Genomic DNA, 20,235 nt, shown 5'->3' with positions numbered 1-20,235 from the left:
TTCAGCAGAACACAAATAAAGGTTTTTAGAAGAATATATATGCTCTAGTTTCATACAATGCAAGTGAATGGTGGCCAGTACTTTGAAGCTCCAAAAAACACAAAGTCAGCATAAAAGTAATCCACATGACTCCAGTGGTTAAATCCATGTCTTCAGAAGTAATATGATATGTGCGGGTGAGAAACAGATCAATATTTAAGTACTTTTTTACTATAAATTCCCCTCCCTGCCTAGTAGGTGGCGATATACACAAAGTGTATCGCCAAAAACAAAAGAAGAAGAATGTGGAAGTGAAAGTGGAGATTGATAGTAAATAAAATGACTTAAATATTGATCTGTTTCTCTCCCACACCTATCGTATCACTTCTGAAGATATGGATTTAACCACTGGAGTCATATGGATTACTTTTATGCTGACTTTACGTGCTTTTTGGAGCTTCAAAGTTTTCTTCAAAGCCACCATTCACTTGCATTATATGGACCTACAGAGCTGAGATATTCTTCTAAAAGTCTTTGTGTTAAGCAGAAGAAAGTCGTACACATCTGGGATGTCATGAGTGTGAGTAAATGATGAGAGAATTTTCCTTTTTGGGTGAATTATCCCTTTAAGGGACATTGGGTAGGGCTTACTGCATATACAGTATTTCCTGGTCATTTAGCAGATGCTTTTTGTAACCAAAGCGACTTACAGTACACAAATCATAGGATCAGTCTTCATCTGAAGATCAAGCGCAGTTGAGATTCCAGTAACCTGGGATTAACCCAGGTTGTATAATGTACATGCAGTAAGTTGCAATAGTCAGAGACCATCAGCTGCTCAATACAATGTTGAGCAGATTTGGACTGGAGTTACACTGACACCTAGAGGTGTTCTTTGGCATCACTGGAAGCATGATTCTCGTCCAAAAGTATCACAAACATACCCAACATAATAGGGGTGCAAATCAAGATCAGGATCAGAAAACGATGCTATGCATCATGAAATTACAAGATGTAGTTCAATTTGACTTGAGGTATGATTATTTTTAAAAATATGCTGATGACAAATGAAACTGATTGGATAATCATGCCATTGGAAAATGAACATGAATTTCAGAATGTCTTATTATTAGGTATTCTGCCTTTTTCTTTAAAGACAGCCTGCACTCAAGCTGGCATGAACAAAACCTGACAATCATGTTATTCAGCATGATTTGAGAGAATGAGAGAATGTGCCAAATACGTCTTGTTTGCTTCAATGGAAGCAAGGAAATCTGACAATTTGTACAAAGGAGTTAGTATGATAAATGTCACAAATTTTCTTATTTGATTAGTGCCCAATAAATAATGCAAAATCGAGAACATTTCTTAGTTTTACATCATATGGTTAATCTTAAATGTTTCAAAATCCTAGACTTTGTTTATTTCTAAGTTTTAATGAAAAAAAATCCAGCATTTCAATGTAGTCTCAGATTTTTGGACTGTATACCATATTACCGAATGATCACCATGTTCATATACCATGGTGTTTACACATGCCCAAACTCAGTATGAAACATTCTTGCTCTCAGACACTGAAAAACACACACACAAATTTGACTGCTCAAGCAGTCTGAAAGGCTTACCTGCAGTTATTTTTACAAAACCAATAACAAGTCCTTTGTTTGGACATGCATAAGTGAAAAGGTCACAACGCTGGCAAGACTGAACAAGACAAAAAAAAAAAAAGAGTGAATGGATCGAATGCTACAGTCTGAGACTCAGAGGCCATTGGAGAGATGAAGGTCAAACTGGACTGCAACAATTTCCAAAGATAACTAAACATGCACAATATTTATGGTTTGTCCTCAGATGGTGATACAGGAGCTAAGTTCTAGAGCACTTAGGCCACGGTCTGCGTTTTTGTCGCAGAACTGCATGAATTTCTTGGCACAGCGGCGAGGATGTAACGTTTTGCGGAGCAGGATTCGTAACGGTCGTGTTTCGTGCTCGTTAAGAATCCCATTAGCATCTCTGTCAAGCCGTGCAAAGTACCACTGGAGAGCTCTAACAGGAAATGAGAGATGGAGAGAGGGAGATGGAGAAGAGGTGGAGACAGGAGGACGGTCCTCAGTTGTCCTGAAAAACAAGACCATTTTTTTTTAACTTAACAAATTTTTTTATACGTGATAGAAACGTACTTTCTTCTGCTGAACACAAACAAAGATTTTTTGGAGAATATCTCAGCTCTGTAAGTCCATACAATGCAAATGAATGATAACCAGAACTTTGAAGCTCCTAACAGGAGATAAAGTCAGCATAAAAGTAATCCATAAGACTTCAAAGGTCTGGTCACCATTCACTTGCATTGTATGGACCTACAGAGCTGCGATATTCTTCTAAAAATCTTCATTTTTGTTCTGCAGAAGAAAGGAAGTCATACACATCTGTGATGGCATGAGGGTGAGTAAATGATGAGCATATTTTCATTTTGAAGTCATTTTGATATTTTTTTCTGGGGCTTAAAGTAGAAAACTTCATGTGGTGTAACCGTCCAGAGACAGTCAAACAAGTCAAAGTCTCAATAAAAGCTAAGTTTTTATGAAAAGGCTAATTTTTTTCAGGTCATATGGTGTAACCCTGAGAAAACTTAAACTCTAAAAATTGTGTTTGAAAACTTTTTTGAGGTTTTTATACTCATGTATTCAAGGGACAAGAAAAGTATTTTAATACAATTTACATGGTTATACCACATTACATTTCTTATTTTTTTATGTAGAAAAATAAAGGTTTTTCAAAAATGTATGAAACGAAATTGGACTCATAGATTACATTTCTAAGAACTTGACACGTGTTTTGACACCTCGGACAAACTTATTTGTTCATAGACCGCAGAGAGCGAGTTGGAGCATAGACCTGAAGAAGTGAACTGAAGAAACAGAGTGCTGTTTCATTGCCTGTCCTGAAAGCCAGAGTAAAATCCTTGAATTTGATGTGGGCAGCTACAGATAGCCAGTGGAGTGAAATCAAGAGTGGGATGACATGAGCCCTTTTTTAATGATTGAAGACCAGATGCACTGCTGCATTCTGGACCATCTGCAGTGGCTTAATTGTGTTAGCTGGAGGGCCAGCCAACAGAGCATTGCAGTAGTCCATTCTTGAAATGACCATAGCTTGGACCAGGAGCTGTTAGGCATATTCAGACAGGATAGGTCTGATTTTCCTGATGTTGTAGAGCGAGAATCTGCAAGACCGGGCGGATGAGATGTGTGCTGTGAAATTAAGTTGGTCGTCTGCCACCACTCCCAGGTTCCGAGCTGTTCTGGTTGGTGTTAGTGTCGTTGAACCAAGATTAATATATTTTATATATATATTTGATATTTTTTAAATCACAGTAAATTTAAAACTTAAAGTTTCAAGCACCAAGGCTTTTTGACATACAATTTGTCATCATACAAAACATACAATATCTCATCACTCACCCTTATCTTTTGATTGCCAAACAATTTTTTATGTCTGGCTTGTCAGGATCAAGTTGATGGTCAATTTGTCTTGAAAACAACACACTGTTACATACACATTCATCGATGTTCGAAAACTGTCACACTGCTGGCGTGCACTAATACTAAAATTACCTTTGGTTTGGCACTATGTTTATGGGCAGATTTATTTCTGCCCCAATATGTGTCAATGAGGGCTCATTGCAGTACCGTATTTGACCACAGTTTTCCATTGATAAAACTGAGGGGCGCTGTGGAGTTCGGGAGGCAGCAGACTCTCTGCCCCACATACTTGAATATCTACATCAAACACTGTTTAATGGGGCTTTCAGCTACTTTACGACTTAAAAATAGGATAAAAATGTATACCAGGCCTGCTTTAAATACATATGTCAGCATTTTGAACATATTTACGGGCAAACATATTACATTATTGGCAGTTTATAGTAAGGATCTCTGTTTTCAAGTGGATGAATATTTAGGTGGGGCTCTGCCCTACCTGCCCATATAGACGAGCCATGCCTACATATACGTTACAAAAGTATAAGTCAATTGAAGATTAATCGATTACGTCATTCACAGTGTCATGGAGTGCTTTAGGGCTTTTTACGCTGCGATTAACCCTGGGTTATCGCGTAAAGCAACGTTTCGCTTTTGATATTTTGAAAGGAGGTTAGCAAAGGGGGTTTTATCCCAGCAATTTTTAGAATGTTACAGAAAGTTGTTAAGCAACACAACCAATCAAATCATGCCTCAGTGCTTACCTCATTTAATATTCATGCGCATCGTGCAGTCGCAAAATCTTCAGCATTGATTACTGTCTCCGTCGGGAAGGGTAAAGTGGGTAATAATTTAAAGTGTGAAAAGCCCTTTTGTGTGCTGCAATTTTCTGATTGGTTGATTCTTACCCTTCAGTATCTTGGGTAGTGTAGTTCTACACCAGGAATCCGCTAATAAACCAGACTGATAGATTTAACAGAAGCATATATCTGTACCATCAGTTAACAACCTCGGAGCTCACGGAAGGTCTGTCTTTAAAGGTTTATAAGTTATTGCTCAAATTAAATTCCTCTATGGAAAAAATGAATTAAATTTGTCCTTCCGAAACCATACCATTGCGCTTTATTGCCTTTACGCTGGAAGTGTGCCTATTATGCCTTAAAATGCTGTCTATGTAGACAGCTCACTAGAGTTTGCAACAGAGCCATCATCTGATTGTGATTTAAATCTAATGACTGTAATATCAACTGATGGCAACATCTGATGACTGTAATCTGTGGTGATGTTTGTTTTTCTTACCTGTGAGTAGGAGACAGACCGCCCTTTTCAACGTCCTGTTGAAATTCTTGAATCAAATTCTGCAGAAAGTCTGTCTTTTGTACACTGGGACAACCTACACACACACATTCTTCAGATATCTCATCTAAAATCTGTTTACAGTATCAAACAACAGAGTTCTGACCTGAGAGAGATGTTTGTGTGTAGCTGTTGTTGACGATGACTGTGTGAGTTTCCTGACGGCTGCAGTCAGGCATTTGGTTCCTGTAACACACAAGAGTAATTAGCCAAATCAAAACATTAATCTGGTAGAGGAGTCGTTTACAGCCTTCCTTCACTGTCTCATGCAAATACACCCTTTTTTTCTCCCCAATTTGGAATGGCCAATTCCCAATGTGCTCTAAGTCCTCGTGGTGGCGTAGTGACTCGCCTCAATCCGGGTGGCGGAGGACGAATCTCAGTTGCCTCCTCGTCTGAGACCGTCAATCCTCACATCTTATCACGTGGCTTGTTGAGCGTGTTACCGCGGAGACATAGTTCGTGTGGAGGCTTCGCGCTATTCTCCGCGGCATCCACGCACAACTCACCACGCTCCCTACCGAGAGCAAGAACCACATTATAGCGACCAAAAGGAGGTTATCCCATGTGACTCTACCCTCCCTAGTAACGGGGCCAATTTGGTAGCTTAGGAGACCTGGCTGGAGTCACTCAGCACACCCTGGATTCGAACTCGGGACTCCAGGGGTGGTAGTCAGCGTCTTTACTCGCTGAGCTACCCAGGCCCAAATACACCCATTTCTTGCCTTGTAGAGGTGCCAGGGATGGGCCTTCCTGAGTCCACTCTGACACACCAGCAGTATCCTGTGCTACTGTGACACTGAACCGTTTTGTACCGCCCATCTGCACTGCACTCTGGGATAAAACGCTCTTCTGACCACTGGAGGGCCATTTCAGCCAGCACAGTTGTTCTCTCGTGGTTACAGGTCTTTAGAGTATCTGCAGGACACAGAGTAACCCTTCTGAAAAGACCAGCTTAGACCAGGATGAATTTCCATGCTGTTGTGCCTTATATTATAATAACAACTGTGAGTTTTATAACAGAAACACACTCACCTTTGGGTCGTCTGAGGGAGCGGTTGCCCTTTGGGTCAGAGTTCAACTGGATGGTCACCCAAAACGGAGGTGCAGTGACTCCTGTATTTGAAAACATGAAGAATAGACTATATCTCTCCCGCTTCTTGTCTGGCCACTGCGACTAGCAACAACATTTCTCTAATAAAGAAACTTATCTCAATGAAAAGCAAAGAAATGCCACTACTAGGGCTGTCATTTGATTAAAATAAATACTCCTAATTATTATCTCTCATAATGTTTTTGTGATTAAAAAAACTGGGATTTTCCTAAATTTTTGAATAATTTCCCATCATAATGTAGTTCATTCAGTTTTAATACATTCACTTTTTCATTTTAAGGCAAGAAACCAAAGTCAAATTTATTCAAGACGTTGTATTAATGCAGTAGTTTTCCATTTTTTGGGGGTCACGGCCCCCTTTGAAACTTGAAAAACGTGAAAAATGTCCATAATCTAAAAATGTTCAAACAGAAAATTACTGGCCCACTAAAATTGCTTATAAATCTCTCGTATTGCATATATTATCACAAGATATTGCATTAGATCTTTTTATCAAGTTATTTTTTAGCAATTATTCCAAATTTGAATTTAATTTACTCAACCATCAAGTCAAATCTAGTATGACTTTTTGTCATCCATTGAACACAATAATAAGAGGATTGTGACTGTCAAACACCAAAAGCACATAAAAGCAGAGGTCGACTGATAGTTGATTTTGCCGATACTGATAGCGAAGGAGGTTGGAAAGTCTGATAACAGATTACTTGCCCCAATAGTTTTTAAAATCGATTTATAGAATTAAAAAAAGAAATTCATAGACTTTCTGTAACGGGCAGAGACATAGAGGTAACAAGAATTCAAAATTAATAAAATCCCAGATGCAGTTTATTGTATAACCAAAAATCCAATCCTTACTAGAAGAAAAAAAGAAAAGAAAAGAAAATTTGGCACATAACACAGGATTTTTAACAAAAAACAAGCCCAAAATACACTGTGGACTCTTATTTTGAAATGACGGAAACTTGGCTCGGTTACAATGCTTTACATTTACATTTAGAAGACGCTTTTATCCAAAGCGACTTACAAATTAGACACATAGCAAGCAATTTGTCATACAAAGTTTAGCAACATCTGCAGTATAGGACTGCCAAGTTCTCACAGTGGCTGGAGCAGAAAAGATGCTAGAACAGAAGAAAGAGACAGACAAGGATTTTTTTTTGTACATTAAGTGCAGGTTAAGTGCAGTAGTAAGTGCAATTAGTGTGGGTTTGTTAAGTGATCATGGAACAGATGAGTTTTCAGCTGGTTCTTGAATGTTGAGAAGGTAACAGCAGATCATGTGGAGGTTGGAAGTTCATTCCACCACAGAGGAGCAGAGAAAGTGAACGATCGTGAAATAGACTTTGAGCCACTTTGTGATGGGACCGCCAGGCGTCACTCGTTCATAGACCGCAGAGAGCGAGTTGGAGAATAGACATGAAGAAGTGAATTGAAGTAAGAGGGTGCGGTTCCATTGGCTGTCCTGAAAGCCAGAGTCAAAGCCTTGAATTTGATGCAGGCAGCTACTGGTAGCCAGTGGAGTGAAATCAAGAGTGGGGTGGCATGAGCCCTTTTTGACTGATTGAAGACCAGATGCGCTGCTGTATTCTGGACCATCTGCAGTGGCTTAATTGTGTTAGTTGGAAGGCCAGCCAACAGAGCATTGCAGTAGTTCAGTCTTGAAATGACCATAGCTTGGACCAGGAGCTGTTAGGCATATTCAGACAGGAAAAGTCTGATGTTGTAAAGCGCAAATCTGCAAGACCGTGCGGTTGATGAAATATGTGTGGTGAAATTAAGCTGGTCATCTACCACCACTCCCAGGTTCCGGGCTGTTCTGGTTGGTGTTAGTGTCGTTGAACCAAGATGAATAGTGAGGTTGTGGTCAACAGATGGGTTGGCTGGGATCACGAGGAGTTCTGTCTTGCCAAGGTGGAGCTGAAGGTGTCATTCCTTCATCTAAGCCGAAATGTCCGAGAGGCAGGCAGAGATACGAACTGAGACAGTAGGGTCATCAAGCTGGAATGACAGGTAGAGCTGCGTATCATCTGGGTAGCAGTGGTAGGAAAAGCCATGTGCCTCAGTGACCGGTCCGAGTGATGTTGTGTACATTGAGGAACCCCAGTGGTCAGCTGGTGTGTCTTGGACACCTCTCCTCTCCAGGAGACCTTGAACGATCTGCCAGTGAGATATGACTCAAACCATACAAGCACAGATCCTGTGATGCCCAGGTCAGAGAGGGTGGACAGGAGGATCTTGTGGTTCACTGTGTCGAAGTTAGCAGACAATTCAAGGAGGATGAGGATGGATGATTTGGAGTTAGCTTTCACCAGTCGCAGGGTTTAAGCTACTGAAAAGAGGGCAGTCTCTGTTGAGTGTCCTTTTTTGAAGCCAGATTGATGTCTGTCGAGTAGGTTGTTCTGTGAGAGAATGACCCTCTCAAGAGTTTTAGACAGGAAGGGCAGGAGAGAGACCGGTCTGTAGTTGTCGACTACTGTGGGGTTATGTGTTGGTTTTTTAAGCAGTGGGGTTACTCGAGCCTGCTTGAATGTATTGGGAAAGTTTCCAGTTGTGAGAGATGCGTTGATAATATGTGTGAGTGTGGGTAAGATCAATGGAGAGGCAGCTTGCATAAGATGGGAGGGGATAGGGTCAAGTAGACAGGTGGTAGGACAGTTAGAAAGAAGCACTTTGGAGACCTCAGTCTCGGAGAGAGGAGAGAAAAAGGAAAACAGAGGATGGGATGTTGGAAGAGAGTAGCTGTGGGTGTTAGGTGTAGAGAACTGGCTGCTGATACTCACTACCTTGTCAGGATGTGGTGGAGGAGAATAGAGAAGAGATGAGAAAGTTGAAAATAGTTTATGGGAATCTGAAGTGTTACTGATCTTGTTCTGGTAATCAATTTTAGCAGCAGAAACTCTAGTGGAAAAAGAGAAGTGATTGATACTTACACAGGTCAGCTTTATATGTAAGTATTTACCAAATTAAGCTTTTTTAGGACATATATTCACTATATAAAGAGTTTGTAAATACAGTATATATTTAATCAAATGAGGAATAAGGTTAATTATTATTCACAAAATATAAAGTTGGAGACACAATGTGTCTGTATGCGCTGATGGTGCATGTTTCTGTATACTCGCATTTGTTTTTGCATGCCCTCGCTTCAATTTATAACACTTGATTATCTAATCAAAATATGCATTGAAGTGAGGATTAAAATATGGGTGAATATTATCAATGATGAAAGATTTAGATTTAGCAAATCCCCACAAAGTGTCAGTGATTGTTTTCATTTCACCTTTAAGGGACACTGGTATACTATAGAACCAAGCCATGTTAGCAGTAGTATCCTCCAGGGTCAGCCACAGAGGAACATGGAGGAATAATAATTAAAAAAATCTATTGCCAGGGGCCTGGGTAGCTCAGTGAGTAAAGATGCTAACTACCATCCCTGGAGTTCGCGAGTTCGAATCCAGGGTGTGCTGAGTGACTCCAGCCAGGTCTCCTAAGCAACCAAATTGGCCCAGTTGCTAGGGAGGGTAGAGCCACGTAGGGTAACCTCCTCACGGTCGCCATAATGTGGTTCGCTCTCGGTGGGGCACGTGGTGAGTTGTGTGTGGATGCCGCGGTGGATGGCGTGAAGCCTCCACATGCGCTATGTCTCCACGGAATGCGCTCAACAAGCCACGTGATAAGATGCATGGGTTGACGGTCTCAGACATGGAGGCAACTGAGATTCGTCACTACACCACCACGAGGACTTAGAGTGCACTGGGAATTGGGCATTCCAAATTGGGGAGAAAAAGGGGAGAGAAAAAAAAAAAAACTATTGCCAAATATCCACATACAAAAATGTACTAATGGATACAGTTAAAGGTGCTGTAAGTGATTTTAGCCTTTCTACTTCCACAAGACTGAGCCATTGGATATGCCGTGCCCCCTCTTTCCAAAACCCCTCACTCCAAGGATACCAAATTAGCTTTATTGAGACCGAAATCGTGCAGAAATGGTTGTTAAAAACAACAGTGCAAAATAGTGCCCTCAACTGACAACTGTTATGAACAACATGACTTGAAAATGGCAGTAAGTCTCATTAATTCACTGCAGCTACAACACTATGAGAACATGCTAAATGATTGACAGGTCGAGCATCACTGTCTGCTGTTTACAGAGTCTACAGCTGTCACAGAGACAGGTGAGATATCTTACAACACTTATTTCAGTAATATCTCTCAGGGAGTAGGAACATTTTTTTGCATACCTTTCCATGAAAAAAATGGCTCACAGCACCTTTAATAGGTCAAACCTAAATATCGGTCTACCTCTACATAAAAGCACCATTAAAGCCGTCCAAATCACTCATGTGCAATATTGCAAGTCTTCTGAAGCCACATGATAGCATTATTTGAGGAACAGACCGAAAGTCTTAATTCACAAAAAATCTTGACCTTCACACATTTGAATCTGGCATGCATGCAAGAACACCTTTGCTTACATAAATGTAGGGCAGTGGACACACCTGACACCATATAAGGAGAATGAGGCAGTGGAGAAGAAATTGCACACAAACTTCATTGGTTCTTGTGTGTATTGTAGGGGTGTAACGGTTCAAATTTTCTCACGGTTCAGTTTGTATAATGGTTTAAGGGTCACAGTTTCGGTACAGTTCAGTATTTGCTTTGTTAAAAAAATATATATTACTGCCAAATCCAAAGAATAATCTATTTGGTAAACACTTCAACATGTTTGCCCTTAAATAACAATCATTATTTTACAACAGTAACCATAGCTTAACCATGGCATTTGTAGTAAAATCATAGTAACCACAATATAAACATGGTTACTGTCATGGTTACAATATATAGTAAAATCATGGTTACTATATAGAAACTACAGTATTACTGTTATAAAACCATGGTTACTTGTATCAAAACCATGATTTCTGTTCAGAAAACCATGGTGACAGCAGTCATGGTTACTACAATATTACTATAGTAAAACCATGGTTAATATTTGTCAAGGTCCTTAACTAAAAATTAAAAAATAAATCATTTTCTCTAAATTACTACATCAACATTTTAACTTAATACCTGCACTAATATACTTCATGCATCAACATAAAGTGCACCTCAAACTCATCTCAACATATATTCAATATTCGGAAGCTATACGTCACTATAGAAGGAATAACCTTGCTATTAGAATGCATACGAGAAGGGATGTTGTGATAATGCTGCTTGAGTATTTTAATCATATATGGAAATCCCACATGAACACTCCAAGCGCTTTAGTTGTTGTTTCATTTCTGTCCAAATTAGCGCTGAGTGCCTGCTTAAAAATGGAAGGGAGTGTGTGCAGTTTTGGCTCACCTGCGGCTCATTTCCTGGGTGATGTTGGTGTAAATGATTAATCATGTATCAATGTATTACTATAACGGCATCTTAATGCCATTAATCAAAGCGCATTATTGACGCTCGTGATAGATTACAGCCGCACAAAGAAACAGGAAGAACTTGTGTGCGCATTTTTAATAAACCCTCACACACATTATTGACATATATTACCAGTATACAGCACTTGTGTCGAGCAACGTCTGCAAACAGTGCCTGTTTTGTAAACGTCTGTTGACCATCGCTGTTGTAATTGACTGCAAAAAGAAAATGTTCCCAGAAAGGAGAAATGCAGGGGGCTTCTCTATCAGCATTTAGTTTCTCCACTTGCCATTTTCAACTAAACACAATGCTTGCAGAACAGTGATGTCATCAAGTTGACCCACGTGAAACACAGGTGGAGCGTATCCATTTACAGATACATTCAGGTGCATTAGCAGAGGTTGTAACTGTGTCTGTTTGACGCTTTGTTTTCTTGACCAAAACTTGTGCTTCATATGCGTCATTAAACATGAGGTGAACTGACCGTGGTGTGAATGCTTCCCGAACCGTGGGTGGCGAACCGTATGGTTCGGTTTTTTTACAGAGAACCGTTACACCCCTAGTATTGTCACTTTGGCAAATTTAAATGTGTGAAAGTGAAAGATTTTGAGAACTAGGTCAGTCTTTTGCACCCTTCTTTCATGCCCCAAACTTTAAGAACCACTGTATTAATGCAACAGCAGTCCACATTTTCAATAAAGTTAGTATCATCAGTGTGTTTTGCTTGTAGGTGATACATACTCAACCAGATTTGATTGACAATGGACTCTACAAGACCCCTGAAGGTGTCCTGTGATATCTGGCACCAAGACATTAGCACCAGATCCTTCAAGTCCTGCAAGTTGTGAGGTGTAGGTGCCGTGGATCGGACTTGTTGGTCCAGCACATCCCACCTATGCTCAATTCTATTGAGATCTGGGAAATTTGAAGGCCAGGGCAACACCTTAACTCTTTATCATGTTCCTCAAACCATTCCCAAACAATGTGTGCAGTGTGGCAAGGCGCATTATCCTGCTGAAAGAGGCCATCACACTTCCTTCACCGGCTTGTCATCTTCACACAGTGCATCCTTGTGCCATCACTTCCCCAGGTAAATGGCGCACACATACATGGCCATCCACGTGACGTAAAAGAAAACGGGACTCATTAGACCAGGCAACCTTCTTCCACTCCTTCCAAGGTTCAGTTCTGAGGCTCGCATACGTTTTCGACGATGGACAGGGGTCATCTTGGGCACTCTGACCAGTCTGTGGCTACAAAGCCCCATACACAGCAGGTTGCGGTGCACTGTGTGTTGTGACACATACCTCCCATAATAATTATTAAAATTTTCTGTGTCTTGTGCCACAGTAGACCTTCTGTCAGTTCGGACCAGATGGGATATCCTTCATTTCCCTCGTGCCGGTTTGTCCCTCCTCAGACCACTGAAAGTAGATACTCATCACTGCTGACCGGGAGCACCCTACAAGCCTTGCCGTTTCAGAGATGCTCTGACCCAGTCATCTGGCCATAACAATTTGGCCCTTGTCAAAGTCACTCAGGTCTTTACTCCTGCCCATTTCTCCTGCATTCAACACAACCGATTGTTCGCTTACCATCTAATCTACCCGAGACATTGACATGTGGCATTGTTAGGAGATGATCAACATTATTCGCTTCACCTGTGTGTGTTTTTTTTTTTGTTTTTTTTGCAAGAAATTCCATTGAGTTGTAAGAAATCTATTGAAAGTACCTGTAGGAGTCTGCAAAGGGCGCTGTTCGGGGTCAGGAGAAGATCGCCAATGAATGCCTCGCTCTAAACTCAGAGGAAATATTTCTGATATTAGGACATTTATTTCATTATGCTATGATATTTGGGTGCAAGTGTGTATCCGTGTTCTCACTTGCTTGTGCTGATTCCACATCAGTTTCCTGAGCATTATCGGATATCTGACCTTCAAAATAGATGATCATAGGTTAGACACGTTCCATAAAAACAGCTCGATTGTAGCACTAGTTCACCATAAACTTAAACAGAACTTACCGGTGCAGTTTGGTTGCAGGTGTAGGACAGAGCTTCTGCTGACAGGTATCCCATCAGGGGTGGAGCACCAGCAGTAACCTGTCTGATTGTGACACTGCACCTACAGGTCAAAGGTTAAGGGAAGATCTTTGTGAGGCATCCAAAGACACAGTGAGTGCATTTTCTTTCTTGCTGGTTTTTAGCAACTTAAGCATCACAATACCTCTGCATAGGTTCCATCGGCTTTACATTCTGGGATAAAGATGGCGAAGGAATCCGAGCGAGCACTAGCCCGCAGAGCTTGAGAGCGAGCCAGCTGACATTTTGAACTCAACGCATCTGCTGACAGACATTATTTCAAGCCCGTTACCCAGGAATATATGCTTGTATATGTATATTCTTATAATTTGAATGTCTACGAACAGCCTTAGTTAGCAAATATCATTGCACCACATCTCGATCATCCTTTTTGGTTGGCTTGTCTGTTTTCTGCACATGTGTGTATACCTGTGCAGACTGACCGTGCGGCTGTCGTCAGCTGGTTGTTGATGCACTGGGCACGTTGGAAGGCACACAGAGACTTATACATTTGGCCGTTGCTGCCACATACTGCTCGATGACGCCCTCTAGTGCAGTCCAGCGCACACGCCTGAGGCCACAGGTTGTCAGAGACCAGCAACTATAATTAGAAAATGGGAGGAGGTGAGTTTTTTTGTTTGTTTTTTTTTACACCCGGCTGAACGTCAAAGGCTAGTCTGTCTAAAATGGGGGGGATCTGAAATATGTCTAGCTGAAGAACAGCAGTCTACTGTCGTGGAACAAGCTGGAAGAGCCATGATGGGGAAGGTGATGCGAGACAGTTTAGACACACTGATTTTGCAGTTGAATTTGGCATGTTCTAATGCATTTTAATTAGGAAAGGAATAGTAGTACATTGGTCAGAAAGCAGTTTGTTTGTTCTTATCCATGTGAAACAGACCTTAAATACAGAAAACACCACACTACAAATCTCACATATTAAAGGAATATTCTGGGTTCAAAAGTTAAGCTCAATCGACAGAATTTGGGGCATAATGTTGATTACCACAAAAAATTACTTCAACTTGTCCGTCCTTTTCTTTAAAAAAAAAAAAAAGCAAAAATGTTGGTTCCAGTGAGGCACTTACAATGGAAGTGAATGGGGATCATTTGGAGGTTTTAAAGGCAGAAATGTGAAGTTTATAATTTTATAAAAGCACTTACATGAATTCTTCTGTTTAAACTCACATATTATTTGAGCTGTAAAGTTGTTTAAATCATCATTTTTACAGTCTTTTTAGGGTTTGTTGACATTACATCGTCATGGCAACGAAGTTGTAAAAATTTATATTTATGGAAATCAATCAACATTATGCAACAAATGCTGTCGATTGAGCTTAACTTGTATTGAACCTGGAATATTTCTTTAAATAGTAAAAATGTAGTAATGTTATAACTTACTCTGTATTACAGGGCTACAATTTAAAGCATTTCTAAACAATCAGTTTAAGGTCTACATTTATCTATTGTATCTGAAGATTCTGTGTGATATTAACTAGTGATGCACAATATACATTGATGACAATATTGGTATATGCTGATTAGCCAATATTGGAAGCAGATTAAAGGATTATTTCACCCAAAAATTAAAATTCAGTCATTGTTTACTCACCCCTGTGTTGTTGTATCGACAGCATTTGTGGCATAATATTTATTACCACAGAAGTTTATTTTGACTTGCCCCTCCTTTTCTTTAAAAAAAGCAAAAATCTGTGTTCCAGTGAGGCACTTACAATGGAAGTAAATGGGGGTCAATCTGTAAACGTTAAAATACTCACGGTTTCAAAAGTATAGCCACAATAAATATTATGCGTTTTAACATGATTTTAGTGTGATAAAATCAATTACAATGACTTTCAGGGTAAAGTTATTGCCAATTTTACAACTTTAGTGTACCATGACAATGTAATATCAACAAACCCTAAAGCCCAATATAACTGTAAAAATCACAATTTAAACAACTTTACAGCTCAAATAATATATGAGTTTTAACAGAAGAAATAATGTGTGGTTTTATAGTGATTTTATTAATTTATAAACTTCTCATTTGTAAACACTGCCAAAATTGGCCCCATTCACTTCCATTGTAAGTGCCTCACTATAACCTCTATTTTTACTTTTTTTAAAGAAAAGGACGGACAAGTCTAAATTATTTTGTGTGGTAATCAACATTGTCTCACAAATGCTGCCAATTGAGCTTAACTTGTATTGAACCCGGAATATTCCTTTAATAAGGTGCTTTACCATATACAATAAAAAAATGGTAGGTCTATATTTACTTTAATTTTAATTTAAAATATTGTAAAATAAAATATTTCACATGACAGTAAAGAAAAAAGGATTCTTGTAAAAAGAATAAATAAAGTCCCTGCGTAGCCCATCACTTTTGTTTTTTATTTTAGAATACTAATTATGTTTTTAGTTGTGTAAATTTGCATGTTTTAGGTCAGTGGTTTTCAAACAGGGGACTGGGGCCCAAAATTGGGGCCTCGAGATGACTTAAAAGGATTTTAAAAACTTTTTAAAGTTAAATAATTTGGTAAAATATGTAAAAGCAAAATAACAACCTCTAAAAAAAAATCAAGATTACAATGTAAACTGACTTGTTTCTCACACTGTTAAAATGCACCGTTGAGTGGTCACCAGTGGTGGAAAGAGTAAAATGTTTTTACTTAAGTAAAAGTACTGCTTCTGAAGAAATAATTCACTTGAGTACAAGTAGAAGTACTAAGAAATATTATGACTCAAGTAAGAGTAAATAAGTAGCTTGACAAAAAACTACTCAAGTAATTACAAGTTACTTTATGAAAATTATATTATATATAGTATATATGCTTCCATTTTTGTTGCAACGTGAAGCATTTACATGTTTCTATTGATCATGGCATAAATAACGGGGGGGGGCTGTCCTTAATTGTTTTGATTATTGGAGGGGTTACCTCCCCCCCATCCCCCCTGGAATCTACGCCCCATCGCAATGCATGTAATTGTAACTATATCAGATATTATTAATAAAACAAGTGGGCATTTTGTTTGCCCCCATATTTTGAATTTTGGGGATATTTTTTGTCAATTTCTGTGGCATTTTTCCCCGATTCCCCGTTAATTCCCGACACTATTGGCATTGTACCTTTCTAAAGGTATATAAAAAGTTTGTTTTAGACATACAGTAGCAAGATATCCCCACATATATGTCAAACTGTTAATGTTTGACACAGTTAAAACATTGCCAACCTTAAAAACAAGTGAAGTTTGATCAGTGGTTAAATGTGCTCAGACGGTTCCCTCGTACCTGAATGAATGGCTCCTTTCCAGAATAAAATGAAATATGCAGAAAATCACAGTATTACAGTTCTTGTATAGTGACAGGGCAGAATGTCTTGGAGAAGCTAGAGAAGAGAGGACACCGGCAGCAGTTTATGCAAGCTGCTGTTCTCATCGAGCTTCCGTCATGCGGCACACAGTGCGTTTTAGTTTATAAACAGATTTAGCACTTAGAACTTTCTTCCTCCCAAAAATTCAGAAATATTATGTATTTTTTTGTACTTTGTAATTGTGGTGTAAAATAATTGTAGCGAAGTTAAATACTTCATTTTTAATCAACTCGAGTAAAAGTACTAATATTTATTTATACTTAAAGTTGAAAAATGTACTCAAGTCCTGTAACAAGAGTAGTTGTAATTCATTACTTTCTACCTCTGGTGTTCACTCATGGCTATTGTTTTGAGGGAAGGGCCTGTGAATATTATCTTGGAGTCTGGGTTGAGAACCACTGTTTTAGGTTACATAAATTATTTAGTTAATGTCTATTGCATTATTTTAGTCACATGAGTTACCCTAGTAGTGGTTTATCTTTCTGTGGGTAACTTTGGTTGTAGGAAAGGCAACTTTTTAACATCAATGTAACTAATATTAAATAACTATTACACAGACAGAATCAAGATTCTAAAGTAACTTCATATTTGGACACTAACCCATGCATTTCTTTTCACCAGGTACTAAGTGTCACTTGCCAAAGTCATAAGCTCAGATGGAAGCTTTCCACACCTACACAGTCCAGTTTCAAATGCATGACAACGAAACATTGAAAGTGACATGAACACAGTTGTGCATAAACCTGTTCGTGCCAAGTGTGGAGTAACAAACAGCCAGACAGCACAGAAAGTCAACGATGTCTCTGTTGGAGAACAAGGCAGCACTGTCGACCTGAGGCATGCCTGAAAATTTTATAACTGTGAATGAAAATAAATACACAGTCTGAGTGGCCTCAGGTGGTTGCTTTAGTTCTGAAAAAGAGCTTGGTGCTACCTTGCTGACAGGTGTGCATATTTTTAATTAATTTAATTCCAGTTTTATGTGGAGAGAGGACGAGAAAAAGAACCCAGTATTAAATGTGTCCTAGCTTGCTTTTTGACAAAAACTCTTGCACTGTTCAGATTTATGTGGCTTGTACAGGCTTTAGCATTTCAAGGTGGGATTTTGCTGGGCTAACAGGTGCATATTTTAACATAGACAATTATGACACATAGAAAGACAGTAATACAATAATATACAGAAATCCTCAAAAATAAAAAATAAATCTGTCTTAACAGAAATCAAAGGAATATTCCAGGTTCAATACATGTTAAGCTCATTTAACAGCATTTGTGGCATAATGTTGCTAACCACAAAAAATTATTTCGACTCCTCCCTCCTTTTAGTTGAAAAGCAAAAATCCTGATTACCGTGAGGCACTAACAATGGAAGTGAATGGGGCCAATTTTTGGAGGGCTTAAAGGCAGAAATGTCAAGCTTATAATTTTATAAAAGCACCTGCATTCATTCTTCTGTTAAAACTTGTATTATTTTAGCTGTAAATCAATATTTTTATAGTCGTTTATGGTGTTAGTCATCACAGCAACAGAGTTGTAAAATTGGATATAACTTTACACAAAGTAATAGTACAGTAATAGAATAGTAACATCACCTCATTACATCACACTATCTTAATTTAAATTTTCTGCAAAAATTTTTTTTAATTTTAAATGTTAAACAATTATCCTAATCTTATTCAAATTATATATATATATATATATATATTCTTCGTTTTACACATACAAGCTGTTTTTGTTTTGTTTTTTATAAGTTCGTCCACAATCGTTCCGAGGTTACCTGAGATTTGTTCGCCGTCTGGACTGAATCTGACATCAAAACAATGAGCAGCACGCGACAGGCGAACATCAAAGACAGCATGATTCCCGCCACAACAGCCCACGCTCTGCGATCGGTCTCGCTCTTCCCGCCTGTGTGTGAATTTGAACACAAGGCGCGCGTCTCCGCTACAGCAACGGCCAGGATTCGGACGTTGAAGACAGTTGAATAAGCCCGCGCGTATTCAGGAAACCTACCCGTCCGCTCTGTATCCTGCGAGCTTTTCGACAAGAAACAATTAATAGACTATAAAAACACCAAACTTTAAACAGAAATGAAGCTTCAAAAGATTACTTGCGTTACGTCTTCAGTAATCTTTCCACTCATGATATTTAAAGAGCTCGACACAGCCGACTGTATTGACTTCCAAATTCACACACAGGAAACTTAACTCCCTCCTCAGGGTGGTAAGGGAGGACGGTAAGTTTGTACTATTGGATGTGGTCTTGATGTTGTTAACTGTGAATTATAGCCAATACTTTGTCCTCTTTTTCATTTATAAAGAAGTTAATAATACACTAATGAACATAATATTGTGCATACGAATACACTGCCTGGTCAAAAAAAGGTCGCCATTTGGATTTAAATAAGCAGATACTTAAGAGCCTATGATTAAATCATTATTGCAGTGATTAATATGTTTCAGCTGGCAACAATTATTTTAACCCTAACTGATGCAGTGTGTAGCTTCTCATTTCTTAAACAACAAGCATGAAGCATTTACATATTTCCATTAATCATGGTATAAATAAATGTTTATTTATACCATGTTTTGATTATTGGGGGCTTAGATTCCCCCCTGGAATCTACACCCCTGTAAACAACCATGTCAGAAGACACATGCCGGGGTCATGGAAAAGATGTTACGGTGTTTCAGAAGGGGCAAATTATTGGCCTGCATCAAGCAAAGAAAACAACTGAGATTGCTGAAATCACTGGAATTGGGTTAAGAACTGCCCAACACATTAAAATCTGGAAGGATAGCAGTGAACCATCAGAATCGCGGAAGAAATGTGGTCAGAAAAAAATCTTGAATGATCTTAATCAGAGATCACTAAAATGCTTGAAACCACTATGCACCGGTCATGCATAGTGCCCACTGTACAAGCCTCTGGAGGCAGTGTCATGATCTGGGGTTGCTTCAATTGGTCAGGTCAAGGCTCAACATTATGTGGCAATAAAATGATGTCAGCTGACTACCTGAATGTACTGAATGACCAGGTTATCCCATCAATTGTCTTCCCTGACGGCACAGGCATATTCCAGTACAACAATGCCAAGATTCATCAGGCTCAAATTGTGAAAGAGTGGTTCAGGGAGGATGAGAAATCATTTTCACACATAATTTTGCCACCACAGAGTCCTGACCTTAACCCCATTGTAAGTCTTTGGGATGTGCTGGAGAAGACTTTATGGAGTGGTTCGACTCCCCCGTCATCGATACAAGATCTCGGCCAAAAATTAACGCAACTCTGGATGGAAATAAATGCTATGACATTGACAACATAAGGTTGTCAAAACAATGCCATGACGAATGTGCGCCGTAATCAAAGCTAAAGGCAGTCCAATGAAATATTAATGTATGCAACTTTTGTTTTTTTTGGCCAGGCAGTGTATGCTATT

General features: G+C 39.2%; 1 protein-coding gene across 1 annotated transcript; it reads right to left on the bottom strand.

Annotated features, from left to right (window-relative positions):
• Positions 1-661: 661 nt before the first annotated feature.
• Positions 662-19,345, bottom strand: LOC127422184 (SPARC-related modular calcium-binding protein 1-like). Its single transcript, XM_051665516.1, has 11 exons — positions 18,574-19,345; positions 13,852-14,023; positions 13,568-13,683; positions 13,366-13,465; positions 13,226-13,276; positions 13,075-13,137; positions 5,850-5,930; positions 5,540-5,732; positions 4,921-5,093; positions 4,758-4,851; positions 662-2,097 (listed from the first exon to the last, which is right to left on the bottom strand). Exons 1-11 carry the CDS (start codon positions 18,652-18,654, stop codon positions 1,827-1,829), a joined length of 1,395 nt encoding a protein of 464 aa, XP_051521476.1. The 5' UTR covers positions 18,655-19,345; the 3' UTR covers positions 662-1,826.
• Positions 19,346-20,235: the final 890 nt, after the last annotated feature.

The sequence above is a fragment of the Myxocyprinus asiaticus genome, chromosome 31 (genome assembly GCF_019703515.2).
Source record: "Myxocyprinus asiaticus isolate MX2 ecotype Aquarium Trade chromosome 31, UBuf_Myxa_2, whole genome shotgun sequence".
Taxonomy (NCBI): domain Eukaryota; kingdom Metazoa; phylum Chordata; class Actinopteri; order Cypriniformes; family Catostomidae; genus Myxocyprinus; species Myxocyprinus asiaticus.
The sequence above is the reverse complement of the archived record's forward strand: the minus strand, read 5'-3'. Positions and strand labels throughout refer to the sequence as shown.